Source organism: Suncus etruscus, chromosome 13 (assembly GCF_024139225.1).
Source record: "Suncus etruscus isolate mSunEtr1 chromosome 13, mSunEtr1.pri.cur, whole genome shotgun sequence".
In the NCBI taxonomy this organism is placed as follows: domain Eukaryota; kingdom Metazoa; phylum Chordata; class Mammalia; order Eulipotyphla; family Soricidae; genus Suncus; species Suncus etruscus.
In genome coordinates, this window is record NC_064860.1 from 31,154,633 (window position 1) to 31,182,576 (window position 27,944).

Sequence of the window (27,944 nt, forward strand, 5' to 3'; positions counted from 1 at the left end):
CACACACACGACTCGTTGGTGATTCTTCCTTTATTAGATTGCTTTAAACTCTTTAGTAATTTTTTGGAGTGGGGATAGTTTGATCACACAACAGTGATCAGGTTTATTTCTGACTCTGTGCTCCAGGATCACTCCTAGAAGTGTTCATGGGAGCATACAGGGTGCTGGGGATTAAACCAGTGTTGGCTGCATGTAAGACAAGTGCCCTTAAGTCCAGTTCTTTTACTCCAGCCCCCAACTTTTTTAGCTAGAACATATCTGTCAATCTTTACCTAGAATGAAGAAGTGACAGTCCTTTGCAAACTCTTGTAGAAACAACCTGGGTTTAATAAAAACCGAAGGTAATTGTGTAAATAATTGAGAAATAAGAATGAACTTTCTCCCTGGTATATCAGTGAGGCAATTCTTGTAGTTACTGTTAGTGACCTGCTGGCCAGTGTGTGAGCACAGGAAGAGTGGGGAATAAACAAATCCAGAGAGTGAAAAACTAAACCATTTTGGTTTCTTGCACTCTGGGCCTGGGCTTTCTGAAGTCTGCTCACCTAGAGAAGAAAGAAAATGACGGAGTTGAAGGTAAACAAATTGACAAGTTGGCTGTGGCTTCTTCAGGCAGACCTCAAGGGAGCTGCAGAGAGTGGGAATTTGAGAGGCTTAAGAGGAACCTCGTCTAGCTTTTTTGTGTTATGAGGTTTACCTCCGGGGTCCAGAGGTTGGATAGAGCTGGGGGATGAAGAGAAATAAGAGAGAAAAATGATGAAACTTGTATTGTTTCTCTTGTGCCTTTTTTAAATTTCAAATATTATCTTGGTAATCTGAAGACACATTTCAGAGCAAACACATTTCTCATGGAATCTGTCTCCCATCATTCCTAACACCTTGCTGTGGGTGCAGCTTCCTGCACTGCTTCTAACTGACCAGTTAGATTTTTCATCTGTTCCTTTGTTTTGAAATTCACACTAGCATCTCCTGTAAAAAAAAAAAAAATTCCTTTTTATTATTTAATGTGCAACTGAAAAGTGTTGTGGGCTATCTACTCTGAGGTGCTAGGCAATTTTTTAGTTAATTCATATTATAATGCTCAAAATATTTTGAACACAGAAACTCTTGTTTCTTTTTTTGTTTTGTTTTGTTTTGCTTTGCTTTGCTTTGGCTTTTGGATCACAGCCAGCAGCACTCAGGGGTTGCTCCTGGCTCTATACTCAGAAATCACTCCTGCCAGGCTCAGGGTACCATATGGGATGCCAGGATTCGAACCACCGTCGTTCTGTATGCAAGGCAAACACCCTAACTCCGTTCTAGCTCTCCAGCCCCACTCTTGTTTCTTCATAATCAGTAATGGAAAGGAGATTCTGAAAAGTTAAGTGATTTGCCCCAGTAGTTGCTGTTTGGTATTTGAACCTGACCTTGTCTTATCCAAAGTCGAGTTTTCAAAAAGATCAAGTGGCACCTATTAGGGCCAGTAAAGAGAGTGTGTTCCCACTAACCATATGCTCAGCTCTAATGCTGAGTGTCCAGCACAGGCATGAATAAGCACATCTGCATGCAATGTGGACCTGAGCAGAGCTGATATCGGAGGCTTTGAATACTTTACTCATTCCTTTCTATTGATGCTAAAAATTTGAAGACTGAAACAGTTTCCTGACTGAAGTAATAGAATCCATTTTTTTTATCTTTTATGTCTAAGTTAGATCAAGAAAGAATTCTCATTTTGAAAATTCAGCAAATGTTCATTAGGATATAATGCTACAAATTAACATAGGAGAGAAGCTGATGGTAAACTTCATGAAGGAGGCTGTTCCTACCCTGAATCTTAAGAAAAAAGAAATAGAAGCCAGAGTGATAGCATAGTGGTAGGGCATTTGTCTTGCATGCTGCTGACCCAGAACAGATCCAGGTTCAATCCCTGGCATCACATATGACTTCCCACATCTGAGAGGAGCGATTTCTGAAATCAGAGCTAGGAGTAACCCCTGAGCACCTCCGGGCGGCTTTAAACCTAAAAAAAAAAGAAAGAAAGAAAAAAGAAAGAAAGAAACGAAAAGAAAAGAAAGAAATAGCTAAAAAAAATTTTGGCTAATAATTAGAGATAAGAAATGGGGAAACAGGAACCAAAGAGATAGCACAGCTGTAGGGTGTTTGCCTTGCACAAAACTGAACCAGGACGAATGGTGGTTTGAATCCCAGAATCCCAGATGGTTCCCCGAGCCTGCCAGGAGCGATTCTGAGCACAGAGCCAGGAGTAATCCCTGAGCACTGCTGGGTGTGACCCAAAAACAAAAATTAAAAAAGAAGAAAGAAAAGAAAGGAAAGAAGGAAAGAAAGAAAGAAAGAAAGAAAGAAAGAAAGAAAGAAAGAAAGAAAGAAAGAAAGAAAGAAAGAGAGAGAGAGAGAGAGAGAGAGAGAGAGAGGGAGGGAGGGAGGGAGGGAGGGAGGGAGGGCAGGGAGGGAGGGAGAGAGAGAGAGAGAGAGAGAGAAAGAAAGAAAGACAGAATGAAAGAAAGAAAGAAAGAAAGAAAGAAAGAAAGAAAGAAAGAAAGAAAGAAAGAAAGAAAGAAAGAAAGAAAGAAAGAAAGAAAGAAAGAAAGAAAGAAAGAAAGAAAGAAAGAAAGAGGACGGAAGGACGGAAGGAAGAAGAAAGAAAGAAAGAAAGAAAGAAAGAAAGAAAGAAAGAAAGAAAGAAAGAAAGAAAGAAAGAAAGAAAGAAAGAAAGAAAGAAAGAAAGAAAGAAAGAAAGAAAGAAAGAAAGAAAGAAAGAAAGAAAGAAAGAAAGAAAAAGAAAGAAGAAAGAAGAAAGAAGAAAGAAAGAAAGAAAGAAGAAAGAAAGAAAGAAAGAAAGAAAGAAAGAAAGAAAGAAAGAAAGAAAGAAAGAAAGAAAGAAAGAAAGAAAGAAAGGAAGGAAGGAAGGAAGGAAGGAAGGAAGGAAGGAAGGAAGGAAGGAAGGAAGGAAGGAAGGAAGTAGGGAAGGAAGGAAGGAAGGAAGAAGGAAGGAAGGAAAAGAAAGGGGGAAGCAGAGAGAATAAAAGGAATTTACAGTTACAGCTAAATTTGAAAAACTGCAGGAACACCAAGATTAGACATCAAGGTTAGTGACTGGATCTCAGAGAAATGAATATGGCTAAGGAGACTAAATATGAAAGTCTTATGGTAGTTTAAGTCTTAGAAGAATGAATTAAAAAATGTATTTCCTAATTAATATCCTGTGGGGGTGGGGGGAAACAGTAGCTGGAAACATCCTTACCCTTTATAAATAAATTATATGTAAAATCCTACCCAGCTAAACTTTTTAAGCAACTTAATATGCAGAGCATCAGCACACCAATGCAAATTGCATGCTGGTCTTTGTTCTGAGTTTCAAAGGCATTCTTCCCAGCCTGCTGTCTAATCTCTGCAAGGAAAGGTTAGCCCTAGAGACAGGAATCCAAACACAGAAAGCCATAGTGCATCATTATAATCAACAGCAATTATATAAGTTAAAAATTATATCCCAGCTTTTATTTTTTTCATTTTAATGGGCATGTCAACAAAAGCCACAAATACATTTACATAAAAACAAGGTGAAGTGATAAAATTCAATTTGAAATGGGTCAATGTTATAATCTTGTTACTTCATTTTTACATGTCTTGATTTCTTATTTCTGAAACAATAGACTGTTTAACAAGCAAACTTTCCCTCATGAAATATTTGAGACCAACTAGATCTGAGTCTGTATTTAATACTTCTGGGGCAATTCTAAGACAAGATATGGGACTGATCTCAATAATAATTGTATTCATTCCCCATTTTTTTTTGTAACAAATAACCACAATTTTAGTGGCTTAAAAGAACACAAATTTATTATTTTAAACTTCCAGAGGGCAGAGATCTAATATCAGTTTCACTGGGTTCAATCAAATTGGCAAGGAGGATTTCTTTAAGAGACTTAAGGGGATACATCTGTTTTCTGGTCCTTTCCAGCTTCTCAATACTGATCTGTTTTGTCTTCAAAGTGTTCAATTCTGATGTCTGCATCTGTCATCCCATTGACTTTTATTCTTTTGCAGTCAAAACTTTTTCTATTTTCCTTATTTAAGGATACTTATGATTATGCTGAGGACAAATACTAATTTCCAAATATTCCAAGGTATTTAATTTCTTGACTTTCTTGATTTAAGAACATCAGCCAAATAGGTGAGACAAACTCCAAAGATTAAGTAAGATAAAGCTATCTTTGAGGGCCATTAATTGCTTATGGCAAGAATTTATAAATACCTCTAACAATGTTCTATGTTCAATAAATTCTCCTAACATATAGCTTATGTTCCTAACAAGATAAATGAGAAATACTGACGAAGAAAATGAGGAAAAGATGCCTATATTTCCATCTGTCCCCTGACTTCTCTGTTTTCCTCCACGCCTAGGAAAAGGAAGTAGAGTATTCCATCAGGGTATTTGCCTAGAATCAGAATTAGAAGAAATCACATCACAATATGTACCTAAAATATTATTGTCAACAATATGTAAGCCACTATGATAAAAATAAAAATTATATAAAAGCAGTTAAAATTATATAAATACATTTAAATTACTAATAAAATACAATATATCACATAGTTTAATTAACATAAATAAAAAAAGAAAAAATAGATAATTTCTTGGGGAATCAGGTGTAAATTATAAAGCTGTATTCTAGGGAGCCATCAAAACACTGATATTGAAGTTACATAGAACACAGTGGTTTGTTCTTTCATTTAGAAAGTATTATATTATTCTCTTGGAAAGAAATGAAATCGTATTTCTGTGTTGATCTAAATTATTCATAAATCTAGACTTAAAAATAACAGACAAAAGCTCTTGCCTAACAGAGTAATTTTTTTGTGTGTATAATATATATTTGTCCATAAATGCTGAACCAGCTGGAGCTGAATGTTTGGATTTTCACAGCTGTAAGAAGAGTGCAGAGGCTCTTTGCTTGCTCTCGAAGCCTTGGGGAGGCAGTTTAGAATATTGCTTCCCGGATTCAATTACCTTCAGTCGTGACAGGCCTGGCAGTCAAAAGCGCTGATAAACTCATCTGTAATTTTTCTCTCAGAGATTAGGAATACCAATTTATTTGAGGAGACTCTGCAGCCCCCCTTCCCCAAATACATCTCAGCTAAGATTCAGATACTGAGTCAGCTCACACCTTTCTGAAGCTAGGTGGCTCTCTTCCAAATGACCAGCTGTTATTTCTACTTTCTTTTCTATTTTTCAGAGCAGTCTGAGTCAAACATTTCATAACTACAGATACTAAACCTTTTATTTTCTTGTGTTCCAAATATACCTTTAATGCTGGACTCTGTTCCACTGCCGGCAGCTTTGCCCAGAAAGGGGAAGGTTAATACTAGGTCCACATGCCTGCCAGAAAGCTCAGCTATCCTCTGGTGCTCAAAATGTCCTCTCTTGCAGAGGGAAACAATATGATGATTGAAGAAAGTGAAGGCGCTGAAAATACTCAGTGGCTTTACTCAGCAATTGGTCAAAAATTCCATTCCACAGAACTGAAGATAATTTAAGATCATTAACATTTTTCAGCAGTTCAGATTCAATCCTGTTGATGGTGAGCCTGAGATTCATTTAGAGAAAGAAATTGTATTCAGTGGAGAGCCAGGAGGCTGAATGCAGCCTGCCATTTACCCAAAGAAATCATTCCAAACTGCATGAGGATGCTGTTAAGTAATCTGTATGTAATGTAACTTGGTGTTTTTAGTGCAGATAGATTTTCAAATACACCAAAAAAATGTGTCTGGAGGCAAGAGAATAATTTAACTCCCATTGCTTTCTAGGTCATAAAATTCCACATTTGACATTCCTTCCAAATAGAGGCAACTTACCACCAGCCTGATCAGCTCTCATACATGCAGGCAGATTGCAGCAAATTCATCCTTCTCTATGCTTTGAGAACTCCAGGCCTTGCCTTACACCCACATACAGCCTTCCTATATATCTTTAAAAAACATGTACTCAGATGCTGGCATTTCACTCACTGAGTAAATTTTCATTTCATTATCTCTGCTAAAATTAAGTACATTTATTAGAAACAACTATGGGAAGAAAATGACCCCTTTTTGATGGTTAAATTAGACAAAAGGAGGTTCAATCCCACATTCAGCAGCAAACATGTATTCACAATAGAGCCGGCTCCCCAAGAAAAAGTAAGTCAAACCCCAGAGTTATGTGGTTGTTATATACTTATGTTCTAGATGCCTAGCACAAAACACAGAAATAAATAAGACTATTAGCTATAGACTTCATAGAACTTATAGAGTGAAGGAGATATCAGACAATGAACAAGAACTCATAGGTGTATAAAGTGTTACAAATGGTGTTCCAAATAATTTGTTCACTAATACATTTCTTAACATCTTTGTTGTGGGTGTAAAGTAGACAGATGACAAGTTAGAGTAGGCACCATTGTGCCAATGTAAAAGATTCTCATTTAGTATTTATTTTATAAGGACCAAGTACAGTTAATAATGAAGAGTCTATCCATTATTGAGCACTCTTCTTCCAATCAAGTGCTAGTTTGCAAATTTACACAGAAAATATTTATATTCTAAATGGTTCAGATTCTCAGAACATAGCCACATAATTATATATGAAACATGATACAAATACAAATCCACACAGAAATGTTTCTTAGTACATTTCCAGCGTTATGACATACCTTTTAATACCCATTAAAGTTGCTGTTTGTGTCTTTGTCACATGTAGTACATATCTGGATTTGGAAATGAATGTGCCTCAGAGGACCCTCGCTGCCCTGGTTCCCTGCCAGAAGGACAGGTATGGACAACTATAGATTCCACATATATAGTTTCAGGTATGCACAATTATTGTTTCCACATAGAGAGCTCTGAATCCTAGATCTAAATCACAAACCCTAGACCAAATCCTACCACCATAGATTTTCTAATTTAGTTTATGGAGTTCCACAGATCATGAAGACAATTGAGATAGTGAATAATGATAAAATACAAAGTTGGATGATAGTTACCTATGGTGCAACACCCAACACAAGTTAATAAAACTGACTCTAGGACTTCTAGAAGGACCCACAAGTTTCAGGTCCATTTTTTGGTGGTTTTCTGAGAAGTATAAGATGAGGAGGAAATATTTAGTCTTTAAAGCATACATAAAGATATTCACAACAGTGTCGTTGCAACATCAAATAAATAACAAATAATAGTTCTTTATAGAGCATACTCTTCAAAAAATTTAATTTTATAAAAATAATTTTTAATCTTTGCATACATTGCCTGTTGGAGTTTCGGAATCAATTTCAGTTACCACATAGATCCCTGAGCACCACAAAGAGTGACTACTGGGTATCAGTGGATAATGTCCACAAATAAATACATATATGAGAATCAAAAATTATAAGTTGTTATTATTATAGGACTACACATCTCAGGATATTCATATTGGAAAAGAGAAATGCCAAATGTTGTGTTATTTGTGGACAGTGAATTAGTGCAATAACATTCAGTGGAATGATCTTCAATAATAAGCATACAGTATTTTATAACCAAAGGGGAAACTTACCTACAAGGAGTATATGTGTCTCAGATTAACTATGTTAATCTGCACCTGCCTCCAGGAGAGAATTCCCTCACTCAGGTGCTTTTTTGATGAGAGCGATAAAATACTTTACCTCCTTTTATTTTCCAGAATAATCCTCAAGTCTGCCCCTACAATTTATATGCTGAGCAGCTCTCAGGATCAGCATTTACCTGTCCACGGAGCACCAATAAGCGAAGGTACAGGATTGAATTCATTCATTCTGACTTGCAGGATATAAATCATCGTTGTAATTGGGCTCTCTAAAATTTATTGCTAAAACCAAGATGTATTGCTACCTTCTACACCTGGGCCATGATGTTTCAGGGTTGCTGCTATGATCCTAATTCCCATCAGCTTTGAGAGGCCACAATGTTAGTGCCTAGAATTTATGCCCAGGTAGGATTAAGTGATTGAGGGAGAAAAGTGGGAGACCAGCTTCCCAAGCTTGCATAAGAATACACACCAACAAATAAATAAAGAAATGCAAACAAATACATAACTGTCTCTGTGAATGATTCCAGGAAATGAAAGAAGAGAAAATGGCAAATTTCTAATAAAGAAGGTAACATTAAAGTTGAGGTCTAGGAGTGACATGTTCCAAGTTCATGACATGAACATAACTTGTCAGTGGCCAAGAGGTAAAAGAGGGAGAAGAAAAAGCACAGGGGGCTCAAGTTTTCCTACTCATCTATTCCTTATCTTAGTGACTGGTATGTCCATAAGGTATCTGTATATCTCACTTTACTCTTTAGTGACAAAAAAAAGAGAAATGCCAGGCAGAAACAGGTTCTTCAGAAATGATTCCTCATTACCTCTTCTATTTCCTGCTTGGTAACACTCCTCTGAAATATATGTTCAAGGGGTTATGGTTTTAAAGACACATTTCAAACAATGTTCCTGTCACTTCTCTTTCAGATTTCTTAATGGTGCCTAAATAAAAATCAAGCTTCAAATTAAGTTCAGAAAGCCTTAAAGTACTTTTAAGTGGTAGAATTACATAAGATTTTCTTATGTTTTATTTTGTTTCATGTGTTAACTGTTAATTTGTTTTTATAAGTATTTCCTGTATGATAAGTTGTACTTATACTTGCTGGTTAAAATATGTCTATAGTCACAATGCCCCACCCCCCAAAAAGAAGAAAAGAATACACATCTGGTTCCATTGAAATATTCTCACTCTGGGGCCGGGAAGGTGGCGCTAGAGATAAGGTGTCTGCCTTGTAAGCGCTACCAAGGAACGGACCGCGGTTCGATCCCCCGGCGTCCCATATGGTCCCCCCAAGCCAGGGGCGATTTCTGAGCACATAGCCAGGAGTAACCCCTGAGCATCAAACGGGTGTGGCCCAAAAACCAAAAAAAAAAAAAAAAAAAAAAGAAATATTCTCACTCTAAGTCAGAAGTATTCCCCAGGGTCTAGCTGTTCTCTAGGAGTTGTCCTGTTGCACTTTGGATTTTGATTTACTTGGATTTTAGAATGATTAACTCAAAATGTACACAAGATTCAGAATAAGATCCTTCTCAGCTGACTAAGAGCATTATATACTTTATATGAAAATAGTTCAAGCATGAGTAGTTGAAAAGTTATATTTTGTGGCCTCTTGTGGTTTGAATTAATATGGTTTTTAACTCTGGGATTTGCCTTTGCTGAAAATCAGCGAACTCATTAGCACAATGTGTCATGTTTTATGTTTGCCCGAATCCCACAAGCCAGATCAGTGAACTCTTTCCCTTGGTTTACTCCTCTGGGGTAGGCTGGATGCAGTCCAAGTTGTGGTTTAAGGAGGCAATGAATACTAGGGCAAACCTTGTTGAATAGCAGAAATTCCAGGCTAAGGCTCCTATTCAAAGGATTGTGCCTGGTATTGAAGATACGAGGAGAAAGATAGGTGCCCTGTGCTACTTAGAAGGAAGGATAGTTTTATAATCACAAAGTCCCCCTTAAAAGAAAATGATAGTGTGTACAAAATCACAAGGAACCACAGAATCAATAAATTGTGTTAATCTTTGTGGTTAATCTTGCCAACATTCAAATAAGGCCATCTGAGTTCAAATCTTGGCTTTTGCATTTCCATCTATGAGACTGGCCCTCTCAGAATCTCTGATTTGAGACCTGTAAGAGATAATAGTGCTGATTTCCTAGTTGTGGTGAGGATAAAAAGGAAAGAATGTATGTTCTTAGTATATGGTCAGACATATAGTATATAGTCTTAGTAAAGGGTCAGTGAGTGCTCATTGACATTCATAATTGTCATTAACATTATTGTTGTCAACAAATATTTTTCCTAGGAGGTTATAGGAGAAGCAAATATAGCAGGTATTATCCTAACATGTCAAAGTTGATATAGCTTCTTGCTCAATTAATAATGCATAGGAGGTATGCAGAGATCTTTTCCCATACCTGTCCAAAATGACTTAATTATATTGCTATTTAATCATTTCCCACTTTCTTCTAATCCACATTGTCAAGGTAAGGTAAGTAAACAGTCAATTCCTGTCCCTTTCAATTTCTGGCAACCTGGTCTTTAGGGCTATGTTCTTGATTTTATAGCTTTCACGAACACCTGGCCCCAAGATTCTGCTGCCTATCCCCATTATTCAGCAATATCTTCAGCCAGCAGGAGCTCAGCTCTGTTCCAGAAGGCTGAAAGGGAACTGTTGGCATTTCATTAAGAAGCTGGCACTAATCCCTGAATCTGAATTAAATCTCTGTCTAAGGCATTGTAGCACTGCCTAGGGAGTTTCATAAACTTAGCTTAAAAACAAGGGACTCTAGACCTGGCTCACACATCTCTTTAGAACTCTCCAAAGATATCTGCAGGAACTTTTTAGAAATTCTCAATCTCAAGTGGGAAGAATTTGGAACTAATTCTATTGAGTTACGGCTCATATAAACCTCAGAGAGCTGGTCTCCCACAAAATTGTCAGATATATAAAAGTAGAAGCTAAAACTAATTTTATGAGATTAATCAGCTGACAGCTTACATAGGAAAGTGAGAGTCATGGCAGAGAATGTAGAAGTTTTGGATCATAAAAAAAACAAATATTGGACAGTCAATTGAACATACATCTCATAATCGAGTACCTACTGTATGGCAAAAATTCTAGGCATTTAAACCTTGCAGCATTCTTAGGAGATAAGGATAAAGAATATTGGATCCAGGAAGTATTATGACTTCTCAAGAATAATATATTTGTTATAAGATACACATGCATGTTTTCAAACTATATAGAAGTTGGAAATGCACAGTTTATTCATGCTCTCATACCCAAGTTCTAAGGCTATATCAACTAGTGCTGAATAAATTAAATAGAAACTGTATGAAACTAGTTTTATAATTCAAATGATTTAGTATTGGATTAGTTTCTACCCTGTAAAGAAGACTATCCAGTTATTTAAAGGGATACCACTTTTAAAAGTAAGTTCAACCTTCTATTATACAAGTAGAATCTTTTTTCTTTCTTATTATAAGGGTAACAGCCTTAGAACCTAGGTCCCTCTTAGAGTTTCAGTGTTCCTCTCACTTTCTTCTTTTTAATATCTTTATTTAAGCACCATGATTACAAACATGTTTTTAGTTGGGTTTTCATTATAAAGAAGAACATCCTCCTTTCATCAGTGCAATATTCCTACCACCAATGCCCCCTTTGGGTTTTTCTCCAGGTATCCTCCCTGGTTCCTCCAGTATATTCTTTTCTTCCTGAACTAAACAGGTTATTATCTCAGATCTTGACATATACATATAACTAAATGGCAGGTTAAGGGGGAGGATAGAAAAAAAAGAAGGAAATATATTCCAATAAAAATGATAAAGATCGTATATAATTAATTCATAGAAAAATTATAAATTCCAATAAGCATATAGACTCTAAATCTCATTATAATGATGTACAAAATAACAAATTATTTTTCACCTGAGTCCACATTGTTATTATTATAATTATGATTCTTATAAAGACAGAGGCAATTGGCACTTTTACACATTATTAATATAAGAATAAAGTCCAACAATTTAGCAAGTTTGCTTACATATGATTCGGAGAGATCTGAAAGACTGTAAAATAGTTATGCTCTAATGACTGAGTAAGAATGGAGGAGAGTTCATTCCTTCTGGGCTTCTAGAGGTTTTTAAATCACTTATATTACTTTTACAACAGCATGTATTGTTTTTATAATTTTATTTATCTATTGGTTGGGGGACACACATGTGTTCAGGAATTATTTCTGGGTCTGTACTCAGAAATCACTCCAGATAGGACTTAAGAAACATTTGAGGTACCAGATATAGAATCCAGATGGGCTACGTGCAAGACAAGTATCCTACTCACCAGACAACCCCTGTTATTATAACATTTCAAAATTTATTTTTATTTCAAAAATAACCGAAAACTAGACATAAGGTCAGCCATCATCTCACAGCCTCATCTAAGATAAGCTGTACTCACTTCTAGAACAAGGATTACAATCCAATTATGTAGATGATATACTCATTTTTCTATGAATTTTCTATATAGATATCCCTCGACATACTTCCCTACTCTTTATAGCCATCATTGAGAAAAAACAAGTCTTCGCTTTTTTTGTCAGAATGCAAATCAGCAAGAACTGTCATTTGAAGAAAGATGGTGAAAAAGAGAAGAAAGGCCAGGCTTGGGCAATGATAACTATTCAGTAGAGATGCTGTCACTGATTCTCATTAAACCCACAGATCATTGATGATTTGAACATCTTTCAGATGGTACTTCATGAGCTAATGCTAATCTGTTCACTCTATTGACTTATTTCCCCCATCCCCAGCTGGCTGTATAGGATTCTACCTTCTGTTTCTCATAAGCCCTTTGAATCCATTGATGAAGGCCATTTGACTAACAACTGGGATGAAGTCGATGCTGATCCTAACCAGGTAAATGGGTTCTGTGGATTGGAGCTCATCACATATCTAAATCCTTAAATACAAATGTCTGAATTCTGCTTGAATGTTTAAAAAAGTAAATTTTTTAAATTTAATTTACTATATTAAATTCACATGTTCACATCATTGGCATAGTTTATTATAAAATATTTGTTTCCAGGAGAGAGTGAAATTATTAAAAAGAAAATAACAAAAAAAAGGAAAAAAAAAAGAGCACAATGATAAGCAAATTTGTGAAAATTATTTTATCTTCAGTGAGGTTATTAAGTCATTGTCAGAAAATTTAGTGGGCTTTTCTTACTATTTGACAATTCTGTTACTTCCTTTATTCCTGAACATTAGGTAGCTTCAGATAAACATTTGTAAACTAAAATCCCTAAGGTTTGTGAGTTCACCCCAGGCACCATATTTCTTTTGGTTTTGGGGTCACACCCGGCAGGGCTCAGAGGTTACATCTGACTCTATGCTCAGAAATCGTTCCTGGCAGGCTCGAGGGACCATATAGGATGCTGGGATTCAAACCACTGACCTTCTACACACAAGGCAAATGCCTTACCTCTATACTATCTCTCCGGCCCCCAGGCACCATATTTCTAACCCCTTGGCAGATGGGTCTGAAGAAGCAAGGTAACAGCAAAATAAACCAAGCCAGTCAGGAGCATCCTGGAGTCCACAGCTTTTCACCTCGCAGTTCCTCTGCCTCAGTCCAGTCAGAACTGCCCTTTATTAACCTATTCCCAATTCACCAGGTATGAAAGGAAGAGATTTACAGGAAAAAAGGATCATGGGGGAAAGCCTTTGTTTGGGCTTAATAGCTGGGTGTCATCTTACAGACATTGATGTCTAAATTGGTGTGTTCCAATATATTAAACAAAAATGGAATTGTTTAAAAATGAAGTTATTAAAGAAAAATGGAGTTCCTATACATGCAGTCCACTATTGCTGATACTATGACTTTTGTGGGGCATGTTTTCCACTAACCAGGTCTTCCAGGATTATGAGAAAGCAGGGGAAGGGTACCCATGCTCACTCCAAAAATGCCTTGGTGATATGGCCCAAATACCAAAATACCTGGAGTTTTGGTTAGATTGGTATATCTGCAGAGAGCTAAAGAGGAGTGGTGAAGCAGGGTTATTGGTGAAGCAACAGTTGTGGGTTATGGATACAAAGGTGTGCTTTGGCAGGGCAGGGACTTGGCCTGCCCTCTCCTGCAGAAATTGCCAGCTTTCAACTGTATGGCTGATGCACCCATAATTTTTCATAGGTTGGTGTACATCTCTTTCAAGAATAAAGTGAGTCTCAAGAATAAAGGTTGGGTACAGACATGGTGACTGTGTTTGTGGTTGTGATTTCAGTTGCCAGGGTTTCTGGAAGTACAAGAAGGCAGGAAAAGTAGACTTTAAAAAAAAAAAAAAGATAAATAGGGGCTGGAGAGACAGCATGGAGGTAAGTCGGTTGCCTTTCATGCAGGAGGTCATCGGTTCAAATCCCGGTGTCCCATATGGTCCCCGTGCCTGCCAGGAGCAATTTCTAAGCCTGGAGCCAGGAATAACCCCTGAGCACTGCCGGGTGTGACCCAAAAACCACAACAACAACAAAAAAAAGATAAATACTAATGCATGTCTGCACTTTTTTTCAAACTTAGTTGGGAATTTTAGAACTGATTGGCTACACTTGCTTGCATGCATATCAATAACCTATGTTTATAGAGTTAAATTGCCTCTAAGTAAACACAGAAGTGAATCAGACCAAGTAAAGGTATCCACGTGAGTTACATGAATGGAATTTAGTAGGCTGGTAAAATAAATTTGTTTCACATCTAAACTTATTTACCATAAAATATAAAAATCATGTTTAGCACATTTATCTGAAAAGAGGAATCTGATATTGCTATGAGAAATTTACAGTCTGATTTGGATTTTCTAAGTTTATTGTGACAAATCGATGCCACATACTCTTCAGACTTAAAAACTTCATTACCTTTAATTTTTCCCTTTAGGTTCAGTGACAGGTGAATGTCTCTTCTGGATCCTCTGGATCCTCAAGTTTGGTTCAGGTACTTTGCTTTCAGTAATGAGATAGAGCCAGGATTGAGATCTTTTTACCCTCTAAAAATTTTATAATTCCCTTTATCTTTGAGCTTAGATACATGACACTCTTAAAAATATATTAAATCTTTAAACCACAAAATTTTATCTATAAATTGAGATGAAATCTGATGTGTGGGACTTTCATGAAGATCATGTAGGATAACATGTTTGAACATGTACATGTAGTAGATAAGAACTATGACTCTGATACATTGTTTTTCTATATTCACCAAAGTCATGGCATATATAAATCTCAAATTTTTAATTTAAGTTTTTCACTTTATATTTTTATTCTGAATTATACATCTGCCAAGTTGGTAGAAAAAACTCTGTCTTGGTATTGCCTGGAAATATTTTGTCTTGATGCCAAAGTGACACAGGAATTGGGCCTTGCTGATTTATTCTCTTTGCCTGGTAGTGTTAAGATGTCCATTGTTCTGCTGGATTCATCTGCTGGAATCATCTGAAAGGCCATTTGTGGTTCTGTCATCTTGAATATGGCAGTCATTGCTTTCCGGGTGCCACCATAGCATTTAGAGTTTCAAGTATCACTTTTTTATTATTATAAGTCCATACAAATGCACTCATTAATCTCCCTCTTCTCTCTACCTCTCCTTCCCTTTTCCCCTAATGTTTATATTTTTGGTATAACAAAAGCTAAAATAATTTCTAGTCACTTTTGGTTTCCTGTCTTTTTCATGACTGGAGAAATCTCAAGGTTAACTTAGCACCTACTTGAGTGATATTTCTCTTTAACAGGCATAGAAAGTGTGGAAATATCGGGGGGAAATGTGGATTAATATGTTAAGATATTATCTACCTCATAGTCACTTAAAAAAAAAACAAGATATTTTGTAGGTAACTGACTCTAAACTTGTGTGAATTTTAATGCATCATTAAGAAATCTTTCTCAGTCCACCATTAATTAGCATGTATGCCTCTAAGCACATTGGTAAAAAGAGGGAGCCCTTGCTCCAACCTCAATCCCTGATCTTGTAGGGCAGTAACCTGCCAAAAAACAAAGTGAAGCTTTTATCTCCTGCTCCATTTCCTTCAGCCAATCAGGACCCTTGTGCAATTTGTATAAATTACCTGAGACACATTGTCACCTCTTGAGTCTCACCTGGGTTCCCAATCCACCCCATCTCAGCATCTTCTCTCTCAAACTCTGAGTTAGAAATACATTTGTTAGACATGATTATTTACTTATTTTCTTCATTCATTACTTTCCACATTAATCTCATAGACATAAACCATTCTAAACAAATTACTACTCATACTCTGTGAATAGGAGAATTCTGCTTCCAATTATCTTTTCTTTCAAAGATAGTGGTCACACTTTTTTGTTTTTATTAATAAATGGGCTTGTGTGCTTAATAAAGGGACCTGTCTTCCATTTAAAAAATGTAAAATATCGACACCTGAACTTTTGTAGGTTTTCTGGTCAAGCATTTATTTTATAGCAGTCTGGGAAGATTGAGTTCTTTTGTTTTGGGGCCATATCCAGGGTGCCCTCAGGGCTTACTCCTGGCTTCGGCTCAGAAATTACTCCTGGTAGATTTGGGGGACCATATGAGATGATGGCAGGGTGAATCTAAGTCAGCCAAATACAAGGCAAACACCCTATTGCTGAGCTATCACTTCAGCCCCTATTTTTCTTCATGGGATAAGGTGGTATAAGGAATCCTCAATATGTTTTGCCAGTTCTCTCAAGTAGAGCCAAATGTCATATTATTTCAAATCTCAAAGAGACAAGGTGGTTATAGAATGAGAAAATAAGTTAAAAATTAAGTACAAGCAAAATCTCAAAATTTTCTTAAATCACCTATATAAAAAAGGATACGTGGTTTTATACTGTTGTGCAGAGTGATTCTTGTGTACACTGAATTTAAGAATCATTGAACTAAAAGAGGAATTAGAGGGGAGGAAAACAAAGAAACATCAAATAGTTATAGCAAAAGTTTCTCCAGGCTCTTTAGAAGAGTCTCAATACGTATTGTTCCCCACTTCCCTTCTTTCCCATTCTAACCTTGCTATGCATTTTTTCCATGAAGTTGGTACCTTTGTTCTCTTTTCAATTCCATCAAACACTTTCTGTAGGGTAGCTCCTAAATAACAGTCTCCAGTATGACCTGTGCCTGTTTTTAACCTTGTCCTTACACAGTTTGCGTAAGTTATGACCTACCAGATCCCACAAGGAAGTTCATCCTCCTGTTCTGCAGCCAAGTCATCTGTCAGCCCTTCCCTTGTCTAATACACATGCTCTGACTGTTCCTGCAACATCTCTCCTTTTGTCTTTTCATGTATACCTTCTTGACAAGTTAACATCTCTTTCCAATTTTATTCTTCATTAAATAACCTCAGCAATCTACACACGTCACTTTCCCCCCTCATAACCTCTTCCAAATATATGCTCCAGACTCTCACTGAGCAAGTCTGAGAAAATTATATTTAGGTATCCATCTGACAGTCCTTCCCAGATGAAGCCTATATGGTAGGTATGTCTTCACCTGTCACACAAATTCTGTATTTCATCAGCTTCACCAACTCCCCCACATTAGTCATGGCTGAGAATTTAAAGACCTGATAATTACCTAATGTTTCCTTCAAGAGAGCATCATGGGATATGCTATTATCACTGCCCAGTTTAGATGCCCTCCCAGGAAAACTAAAACGAAAACCATCGGTTTGTTTTCATTTATATTTAAGTCCAAAAATGAATGCAAACTTTCTGAGTGTGTTGAGCTTCTATTTGTAGAAATAACAAGTTCAAGCCATTAATAGCTCACAAACAAGAAGTATACCTAATTTTGTTTGTGATGATGCACTCAGATTTCTTGAATCTTAGAGTTTAACAAAGAATTCTACATCTAATTTAACTCTGATTTTACAGATTTCAATTAAATTCCTAAATTTGCCTTCCTTGAAGAGCATTCCTCTTTTAAGGTGAGAGTAGTATTAGGGTTCTTTTGTTACTCCACCAACCTCTGGATTTTTACAATATCACTCTCTTAGATGAATTTAATTAAGATTCAGTTTAGGATATTACCTTTATTTCTCAGTTGCCATAATTTGTACCTAATGACAAATCAAAGGTAATTAAAGACTATATCATAAAATTTCTTCGCTTCCAGAATATGCTAATTATCAGAAATGTTTCCAAATCTTCTTTCCAGCGTATTTACTATCTAATTTGTCAAACTGCTGCTCAGGTCTTGCATCCTACTTAATATTCTCCTCCTGAAAATATGGTGAGTTTCCTGACATCTTTTGTGTGTGTGTGTGTGTGTGTGTGTGTGTGTGTGTGTGTGTGTGTGTGTGTGTGTGTGTAGGCACCCAGGGGTGCTCTGGGATTACTCGGAGCTCTTCTCAGGGATTAGATCTGGCAGGCTCAGGAGACCATACATAACTCAGGTGCTAGGGATTGAGTCCTGTTGGCTACATGCTAGGCAAATGCCCTACCCACTGTACTATCATTTCAGCCCTACCTCCTGATAACTTAAAGCCATTACCTAACTTTCTCCTAGTCAGAGTCTCTTGAAAAGATATTCTAAACTCACTGTATCACCCCTGTTAACTTCTTAGCCCTTTGCAATTCAGTCTTCCATGCAGCTTTATACCTTTTTTAAACAGAATAATATACCCTCCATTAATACATACTTTTATTCAAAACTTACCTAAAAGTATGACTATAACTCCACTAATGCAGAATTGACAAGTTCTACTATTTTTGTTTGTTTGTTTTGGGGCCATAGCTGGTGATGCTCAAGGGTTACTCCTGGCTATGCGCTCAAAGATCATTCCTGGCTTGGGGGACCATATTGGACACCAAAAAATCGAACCACAGTTGGTCCTAGACTAGTGCGGGCAAGGCAGACACCTTACCACTTGTGCCACTGGTCCAGCCCTTACTATTTTTTTTACTTGCTAGTCTTACAAAATGTTTTGAGTATATTTAGATAAATATATAAACTCAGTAAATTTCATAGAGTAACCAAAATTAAGAACAATTCTAATCATGACTGACTTCTCTTAAAATATGCTTATCTAATATATGACACATTGAAACAAATTCTCCTATCTCCAGTTTTTCCCAAAAATCATCCTTTTCATGTCTTATCATTTCTCGCTCATCTCCTACCTTTCCCATGACCCTCAGGCCCATTTACCTTGTTCAACTATCTTCTGTTTCTAGAAAGTAACAAAATACTCAACCTCTCCCTTTTTCCTAGGAAAACTTTGAATAACTTTGTGCATAACTTAGTGCATAACTTTGCACTAAAAGGTGTGGGAATGGGCAAATCAGGATTTTCTATTGGGAGCAGGAAAGCAAATTGTGAATATTCATATTAATGATGTAAAATCATTACTAAAATAATTTTTACTAATCATCATGTAAAATCAGTTACAGATCTATTTACTACAATGAAATTCATGGTGTAATATAGTTGTATACCTTTTTAATTTAAATACCACAATCTTTGTCTTTTCCATGTCTTTCTTTAATTTAAGTATAAATCCTTTTTAATATGTAATTTTAACATGGTATTATTATCCAATACATTTTCAACATTTCCCTGACTGTGTCATTTTGCCTATTTTGTTTCCTTATCACTTTCTTTTGTTTTAAACTTGATTGATGGATTGAATGATTTCTGGGCCACACCTAGCAGTGTGTATAAACCTGTGTATAAAACTGTGACCTTGAGAATCCGGAACTATATTCTTTTGCATTCCCTTTGTCGCTATCATCTCCTAGTAGAGAAGGTAATCCTTATTCTCTCGTAATCCTCTCTTCCTTTTGCTTATCTTTTTTTTTTTTTACTTTCCTTCCTCTCCATCTGCCCCTTCTCTGTATTGCTTTTCAAGGGATGCCCTGACAAACTGCTCTATACCATGTGGCTTCAATATCAGAGATCGACTTTCTCACAATAATGGAGGCTGAGGTCTAAGATGAGGGAGCCATGAGGGTCAGTTCCTAAAAAGGCCTCTCTATCTGGTTCCTTAATGACTACCTTCTTACTGTGTCTTCATTCTGTATTCCATATATTTTTGTTTCTGTGTCCTTTTGTTTATTGTTGTTGTTGTTGTTTGTTTTGTTTTTATTGCTTTGGTTTTTGTTTTTTTTTTTTTTGGTTTTGGTTTTGGGGTCATACCCGGCAACTCTCAGGGATTACTCCTGGCTCTACACTCAGAAATCGCTCCTGGCAGGCTCGGGGGACCATATAGAACGCCGGGATTTGAACCACCATCCTTCTGCATGTAAGGCAAACGCCTTACCTCCATGCTATCTCTCCGGCTCTTTTTTTTTTTTTTTTTTTTTGGTTTTTCAGGCCACACCCGTTTGATGCTCAGGGGTTACTCCTGGCTAAGCGCTCAGAAATTGCCCCTGGCTTGGGGGGACCATATGGGACGCCAGGGAATCAAACCGCGGTCCTTCCTTGGCTAGCGCTTGCAAGGCAGACACCTTACCTCTAGCGCCACCTCGCCGGCCCCCCTTTTTTTTTTCTTAAGGATGTTGGTCATATTAGAGTAGGAACCACTGTAATGATACTATTTTAACTTCACTATTTTATAAAGACCTTGTCTCCAAAAACAGTAACAAGCTGAAGTTCTAGAATTTGGGACTTCAACATCTGAGTTTGCCAAAGAAGGCAAATCAGTTTACAAAACTTCCTCTGCCCCCTACACTTTCAATCTTTATTATTAGCTCACAATTCCAGATTTTGTCACCTGCTCTTTGTATTAGAGATAGCTAGGTTAGAACTAACAACTAGTAATTTAAAATATCCAGGGTCAGTGAAAAAATACAGTGAATCGGGCACTTGCTTTACATGTTGCCAACCTGTGTTCAATCCCTGCTCTACCAGTAGAGATTCCTAAACACAGAGTTAGGAGAAGACCTCAGCACAGTTGGGTATGGCACAAATATATATATATATATATATATATATACATCTAGTACATATAATATATGCATACAGTACAATTCAATTAAATAAAGAGGAGAAATACCTTGAGCAGCAAAGGATTTTTTCTAGCCCACTGGGCTGTCCACCTACCCAATCCAGCACACATAGACCCACCTAATCAAGTATGATTATAGAGCTCAAGGAAATTTCAGTCCTAAGTTTGCTATAACCTGATAGTCACATGTAGAAGCTGGTTCCAACAGTTTGGCTTTTGGATGTCATTCTGGAGCCACTTAATTATGCATTCTCATTTGTATTCTACGTTCCACTTTATTTCCCTCTCGCTATCTTCTTTATCTCTTATGTTTTAACTATTCAGTGTAAAAAATATCACTCATTTCCATTGTATTACTTTGGTCAGCTTTATGCAATCAATTTTAAAAGTTTCTCCTCCAACTTCTAAATCACATTGAATAGTGCCATTCATATGTACTATCCACTCCAATGGTTTCCCTCTTGAAGTTATCACAGTCCTATAGAACTCTCTTCTCTCTGAATTTTCTAAGTCCATTAGTGATATAATCTTTCTTTAATGTATTCAGGTTTTAATCCATTGAGCCATTTTAAGATCTTCTTTTATCTCCTTTTGCACTGAATTAAGTATAATTTAGGTAATAAGTTACCAGGAAAAGAAATGAAATTATAGTTTCATCCAGAATCTTAACTGAAATTCATAAAGTCTGGGGTGATACTCAGGAGTTTCTAGATGATTTTTTTAGCCAGGAGTCCCTATTCTATATCTTGCAGATTTTGTGTGTCCCTTACCTACCAATTATACTGGAATCTTCACCATTCTAAGAAAATAACCTGAGACAGTGATTATGCTCTTTTATCAACTTAAAAGTTTATCTTCCTCCCTTACTCAATTCTACCCACCCAAATCCCATTCATAAGTTAAAATTCATTTTATGGTACCACTTTTTTCACTGGGCCTTTTAGTATTTCTCAGTGTACTTGAGAGTAGACTCAATCTCTACCGTCATCTTACCTTTGGTGTATATCATGACTTCTTTCAAATAGTACAATTACAAATTATTTTGACACCTTGATAAATCAAATCTCATCCTAAATAGACTGGATCATATTTACCTAAATGTATTCAAAAGCATTTGCCCATAGTACAAATTTTCTATTAGATCTTTGTGGATAATTTGATATTTTAATATTATTTTAACTAATTTTAATTGAGGTTACATTGGTTTACTGGATTACAAATGTTTATACACATTAAGGATAATATATTACCACACTATACCTACCACCAAAGTGCAAATATCCCTTCAGAAGAATCCATCAGATCCTTTAAGCCCATAGCCCACCCCATTTTGATAACCTCAGTATTGTGATCAAAGTCTACCCATTTTTATTGGACATCAAACTACCTTGCTTGGTTTCTTTATGTACCATATATGAGTGAGATCTGATAGAATTTGTCCTTTTCCTTATTATTTACTGCCTATCAACATGATCCCTTTCATTTCTGTCCATGTTGTAATAAAAAGATAAAATTTCATCTTTTCTTAAAGCCAAGTAGAATTCATTTATAAATATAGCATGTTTTCTTGACCTACGCTTCTGTAGTAGTATACTATTTTGTACTATATTAAATTTTGTCATTGTAATTAGGCAATATAATAAACAGACTTTATATATATTTCCAAATTAGTGTTATTTTTGTTTTTTGAAAAGAATACTTAAAGTGGAATCACTGGATTATAAGGCACTTTAATTTTGGGTGTAGAGATAAGGGTTGATTAAAGCTTGGTGGACTTTGTGGTGTTGGGTATCAAATCCAGTGTTCCCACATTTAAAATATATTCCCCATTAATTTGAACCATCTCCTCAGTCTTCTATCTTTAAACTTTTGAGAAATATACAAAATATTTTCCACAGAAGCTGAACCAAGCCATAGTGCCTACATGCAATTGCTTCCATACTATGATGACTGTTGCATCATCTACACATTGGTTCAGAATTTTAGGATAGATGATAATGTCTGTCTACCTCTAGTCAGAAAATGCTATTGGCATGTCTAACTCAAAAACTATTGTATCTAAGACATTCTGGGAAGGAATCTCAGAAAATCTAAGAATGTCAATGTTGTAACTTGGAACAAAACCATCTGATTCTGGTAATAGGGAAGCTAATTCTTTGGTTTCCATTTCTTCTCTAAGCACAAATTTGAAATATTTTGGTTTTGTTTGTTTTGAGCCCACACCAACTGTGCTCAGGGTTTACTAGTAGCTTTGTAAATAAGGATGAATTCTGGAATTATATGGAATAAAATCTGGATTTGCTGCATACAAGGCGAACAGAGGCCTGATACACTGTACTGCTATTTCTCTAAATTTCCAATATTAATCATTAAAGACTTAAACTTATTCTTTGTCCCTTGGTAACATTGAAGAAATTTTAATCCTAACATTGAACTCCCTTGTATATGTATTTTAACTATTTACTCATTTCTAGTAAATAAATTTTCCAATAGACATTTAATAATGTAGATATAAAACAAATGCAGCAAATTTAGAATTGAAAGAAAAATAAATTCACAAGTATAGTTGAAAACCTCAATACCTAGCTCTTAGTAATTGATAGAATAACTGGATGAAAAATCAGAAAGAAAATAGAAGAAATAGTGTTGGGAATGTTGCACTGGTGAAGGGGGGTATTCTGTTTATGATTGAAACCCAAATACAAACAATAAATAAATAAATATAAATAAACAAATAAATAAAACTAATAAAAAAGAAAAATATATTGGGATAAGTTACCAAACTTTGACACAAAACACAAATGTAACGAATTCAAAAAGAATCAGAAAAATTTTATATTATGTGAATTCTTTGTATTATTTATTCTGCATTTCTCAACCTTTTAAAAACAGCATTAACTAACTTATTTTATAGAAAAAATAGACATGATATCTTTGTAGCATCATAGCCCTTGAGATGGGCTTGAATGGCAGTGGATGAATGGAGGGACCTTTCTCTGCCATCCCAGGCCATGTGACTCTGCAACCCCTTCAGCCAGTGGGTATCTGGGTCCAGGAGAGTGGCGGGTATAGAACTCACTCACAGGCAGGCTTCCAGAGAGATAGCATCTTTATTTGCCCTGGCCATCACATGTGGCCTATATCATAAACCTATTTAAGCACATGCCATTCTTAGCTTGCCCTCCTCTTAACTCCTTTCAGCCATATTTTCTCCTCTGAACTCCATCCAGGTAAATCCCCCTGCCCTTTCTGACAAAGGCCTTATCTAACCTTTCCAAGACCCCTCCCAGAAATGGGAGGGTCTCTCTTGTAGATATAGTTACACAAAGAATAGGTGCAGGGTTACAATCTGTTTACTATTTGGTTGATCAAATTGTGCGTATTATTATTTCTAAATAATAATTTAAATAAATATTTCTAGAGAAAAAAAGAAGTGTACTAACTTCAGCAAGATGTACAGAGACAGTGTTTTACTGCAACAAATCCTGCTAGTGTGATGCCCCTGCTCTTTTCTCTATCCCTATCTTTCTTTTTCATTTTTTCCTTCTTTTCCTCATGCTTTTTTCTCCTAATATTTGTAAATCTCTAGGCTTCAATTATTTAAACATCCTTACTATTTAGCTACTAGCATGTCACAACCATATATGACAAAAACTTCCACACTTAAGTTGGTTGCATGACTGGACGGTCATTTCTAAACACAATGCTTAGTTGAGCAAGACAAGAATCATGAATCTCTAACTCATGCATTATATAATTCATGGTTATTTGTAATTGCACATCAAAGAGCTTTTCATAAAATTAAAATTTTGTAACATACTAATATCTAGACTCCATTTTCAAAAATTCTGATTTATTGTTGTGTCTCTAAGATTCTCAAGATTTTCATGGGGAGCCAGAATTCAGTCTAAAAGATATAAAAGTTTGCCAAGGTATTACTTAAATCCCCTCTACTAAGAAATCTAAAATGATGGCTCTTCTTAAAACTGAAATTCTGGGTGATTTTATGTAATGAATATCTTCTTGATTGTAGAGAAGAATGCACTACCATGATTGAGGGAAGCTGCAGGTAATTGTTAGTAATACAATAGTAATAGTAATAGTAATAGTAATAGTAAGCTGCTATCAGAAAGCCACAGTTAACACCTTGCAGCTTTTACTGATGTCAGGGGACTATCAACTCAGAATAGTGGTTCTCAGCCAGGAGAAATTGGACCCTGGAGGTAGCATTTGACAATATCTGGAGACATTTTTGGTTGTTAGAATTTAGGAGGGAGATTTGGGGCATTGGTGATGGGAATGTTGCACTGGTGAAGGGGGGTGTTCTTTACATGACTGAAACCCAACCACAATCATGATTGTAATCAAGGTGTTTAAATAAAGATATTAATTAAAAAATAAAAATAAAATCTATTGCAGTTGTTTAAAAAAAGATTATGTTCCAAAATAAGGTCAGCGAAGAAAATATTTCCCTTACGTTCTTGATAAAAATGACATAGATAAACACATTACTTGTAATCTTTAAAAGTACCGGTGAGATGCCATAAAATGTACATAGAAATGAATATCTTATTATGCACAGCTCTGTTTTCCTCATAGGCAGGTACTGAATGAACCAGTAAAACAATAACTCTCTTGAAAAAAAAAAAGAATTTAAGTGAGTGCTACTGGCTTCTTGTGAGTAGATCTGATATTTCCCAGTATAACCTCCCACCACATATACACATACCCAAATAATTGGTGCATAGTAGTACCAAGGTAGTGAAGTTTATTTTTAGATCCTTATTTTCAGGTTCTCCTTCCTTCCTCAAGGAAGAAATGGAATTAGGAATTAAATTAGGATTTAGGAATAGAATTCCTAAGCCCTCTTTTTAAAGTACAATTTCAACAGTGTTTTTGAAACCCACGTTTTATGGTGGTTTTACGATTATTTTTTCCATGGTCCCAGAATGTCATCAGACTGCTTTGCTTTTAAAACATAGAGACTATTGCCTAATTATGTATAACAGAGAGAATAATTCAAGCATTGCCTTTTCCATTTACTGCTTCCTTCACATCTGGCCGCTTCTCTGAGACACAAAACAAGCTAATCCCACAACCTCATGGAGCCTGCTGAGACCCAGCACTACTTCCCAATGAAGTCAGCTGGCTCTTCTGGTGGAGGTCACTCCATGAGGTTGTCCTGCGGCCTCTAGGTTTATCTGTCTGCCTGACTGTATCAGGCTGCCGCCAAGTTGATTAATAAGTGCTGGACCAATGTTTGGGGTACAGCCCAGACCTGCTGTTCTTTCTTTCCACTTCCATAAATCACTTTTTTTTTATTAAATTAAAGATTGTTGTGATTTAAACTGTGCTATCAAGAAACTTGGGGACCAACATGGGGATTAGTGAAGAAATTGAATATGGTACTGCATTTACCAAATCCAATCTCAGCTGAGTACTTTTTCTTTCTCTTCAAGAAATAATTCCAAACTCCAAGGGCTGGAAGTAGAAGTAGAACCTTCCCCTGCAGTGTCAGGAACCCACACAGAGAAGCTGTTGTGCTAGGAAAGAGAGCTGATTATAAATAGTATGAAAAGCAGCATCAGTCAAACTCACTGATGTGCCCAAGCAAAATATTAAAGGAAATAAACAGTTACTGAAATGAGAAACGGTGATATATTTTTTCAATTTTTGCAACACAAAGTGTTACAGAACAAAGACTATATATAATATATAACGTGATCGTGCATATACATAATGCAAACACACAAGTGCCGCGCAGAACCCAACAGAGTCCCTTCAGGAAATGATGCCTAATTATTAATTTAAAACACACACATACACACAAAATCATAAGAAGTTAAAGCCTTACTAAAGAAGCAGCTGTTATTTCTTTTGGTAAAAATTGTTATTATTTATTTATAAGATCTACGGCTTTCCTTTGTAAAAAAAATTTTTTTTCTGTATTTTTCCCCTCTAGCTTAGATGGAAACCATTTGAGATTCCAAAAGCATCACAGAAGAAAGTGGACTTTGTGAGCGTAAGTTAATACTATCTCCCCTTTTCCACTCATCTCCTCTCACCTGCCGTGAGGAATCCAGCCATTTGCCGGTGGAATGCCAGATACAAGCAGCCTTTGAGGCCAGCCACAGAGACAACACCACCTGCCCCTGCTCTCAGGGCTGGCCCAGGGACATCTTTTTACAGGCACCATATGGCCCCTGACACTGAAGGGCATTCACAAGATATTTTCATATCTCTGAACAGCTAAGGGAAATTAAGCATTTACATGCCTCCGGTTCCTTTGTTTGGGATAAAGAGATTCAGTCTTTTTGCTCCATAGACTCCTTTAATCATCTGATGCAGCACCTGTTTATAAAAGCATAAAGTACATTAGCCCTCCATAGAAGCAGTTTATATTAAAAGGCAATGACAAAATTATTTGGAGAAACAAATTAGGCTTGGTGTATAGAATACATGCTTCTTTGTTAATATCCTAAATCACAAAATCTATGAAAATATAGTCAGTATGAACCTGGATGATATTTGGATGTCTGAGAAAACTATAGCATGATTTTTTAGAAAATGTATTATTTCTATCAGTGACTAGATTATAGGCAATTGATATTTATGTAATTTGTTTATTTTAATTTATAATTGAGTGAATTAAATAATACATATAATCAGTGATAAGTCAAAATGAATATTTTATTGAATCCCTATTCAAGTTCACAATTTTCCTCAAATGGATTCCAAGGCTAACATAAACTCAGGGTGGAGATTCTAGTTAGCAAATGCTGATTAGAAGTTTCTGCTTGTTAGTGATTCCTGAGACTACTAGACCATCTCTGCTCAGAAAAACACCTTATATAAAGTAGATGCAGGGGAGCTGGGGTGAATTTCTTGTTCAAAAAAGACAGTGGAGGAGCTGGAGAGGTAGCATGGAGGTAAGGCATTTGCCTTGCATGCAGAAGGATGGTGGTTTGAGTCCCGGCATCCCATATGGTCCCTCGAGCCTGCCAGAAGCGATTTCTGAGTGTAGAGCCAGGAGTAACCCCTGAGCGCTGCTGGCTGTGATCCAAAAACAAACAAACAAACAAACAAAAAGACAGTGGAAAGTCCTGCAGACCAATCTCAGATTACACCCTTCTTACAAACCAAATCATCTTCTGTAGAGTTTTTGGTTCATATTGTATGCTCCAAACCCTGTGTAGACTTATTTAAATAGATCCTAAGTTTGCACATATAATAAAAATGCTAAAAGAAATCCCCAATCTGTATGAGTTATAGATATCTACAACAGCAAAGTTTCTTCCTTTTGGGCTCCACGGAGACTGTTTAAGACTGAGGGCTGGTTTCCTGGACTACATATATCAGCAAAGTGGAATAACTTTAGTCAGAATGTACTCTTCTGCT

At 36.3% G+C, this 27,944-nt stretch overlaps 1 protein-coding gene across 1 annotated transcript in view; it reads left to right on the plus strand.

Annotated features, from left to right (window-relative positions):
* Window positions 1-533: 533 nt before the first annotated feature.
* HGD (homogentisate 1,2-dioxygenase) overlaps window positions 534-27,944 on the plus strand; it is a 57,803-nt gene continuing 30,392 nt past the window's right edge. Inside the window, exons 1-5 of the mRNA XM_049785913.1 lie at window positions 534-573; window positions 6,731-6,802; window positions 7,688-7,776; window positions 12,375-12,480; window positions 26,509-26,568. Coding sequence (XP_049641870.1) covers window positions 559-573; window positions 6,731-6,802; window positions 7,688-7,776; window positions 12,375-12,480; window positions 26,509-26,568 — 342 coding nt within the window. The 5' untranslated portion in view covers window positions 534-558. The remainder of the gene's footprint in view (window positions 574-6,730; window positions 6,803-7,687; window positions 7,777-12,374; window positions 12,481-26,508; window positions 26,569-27,944) is intronic.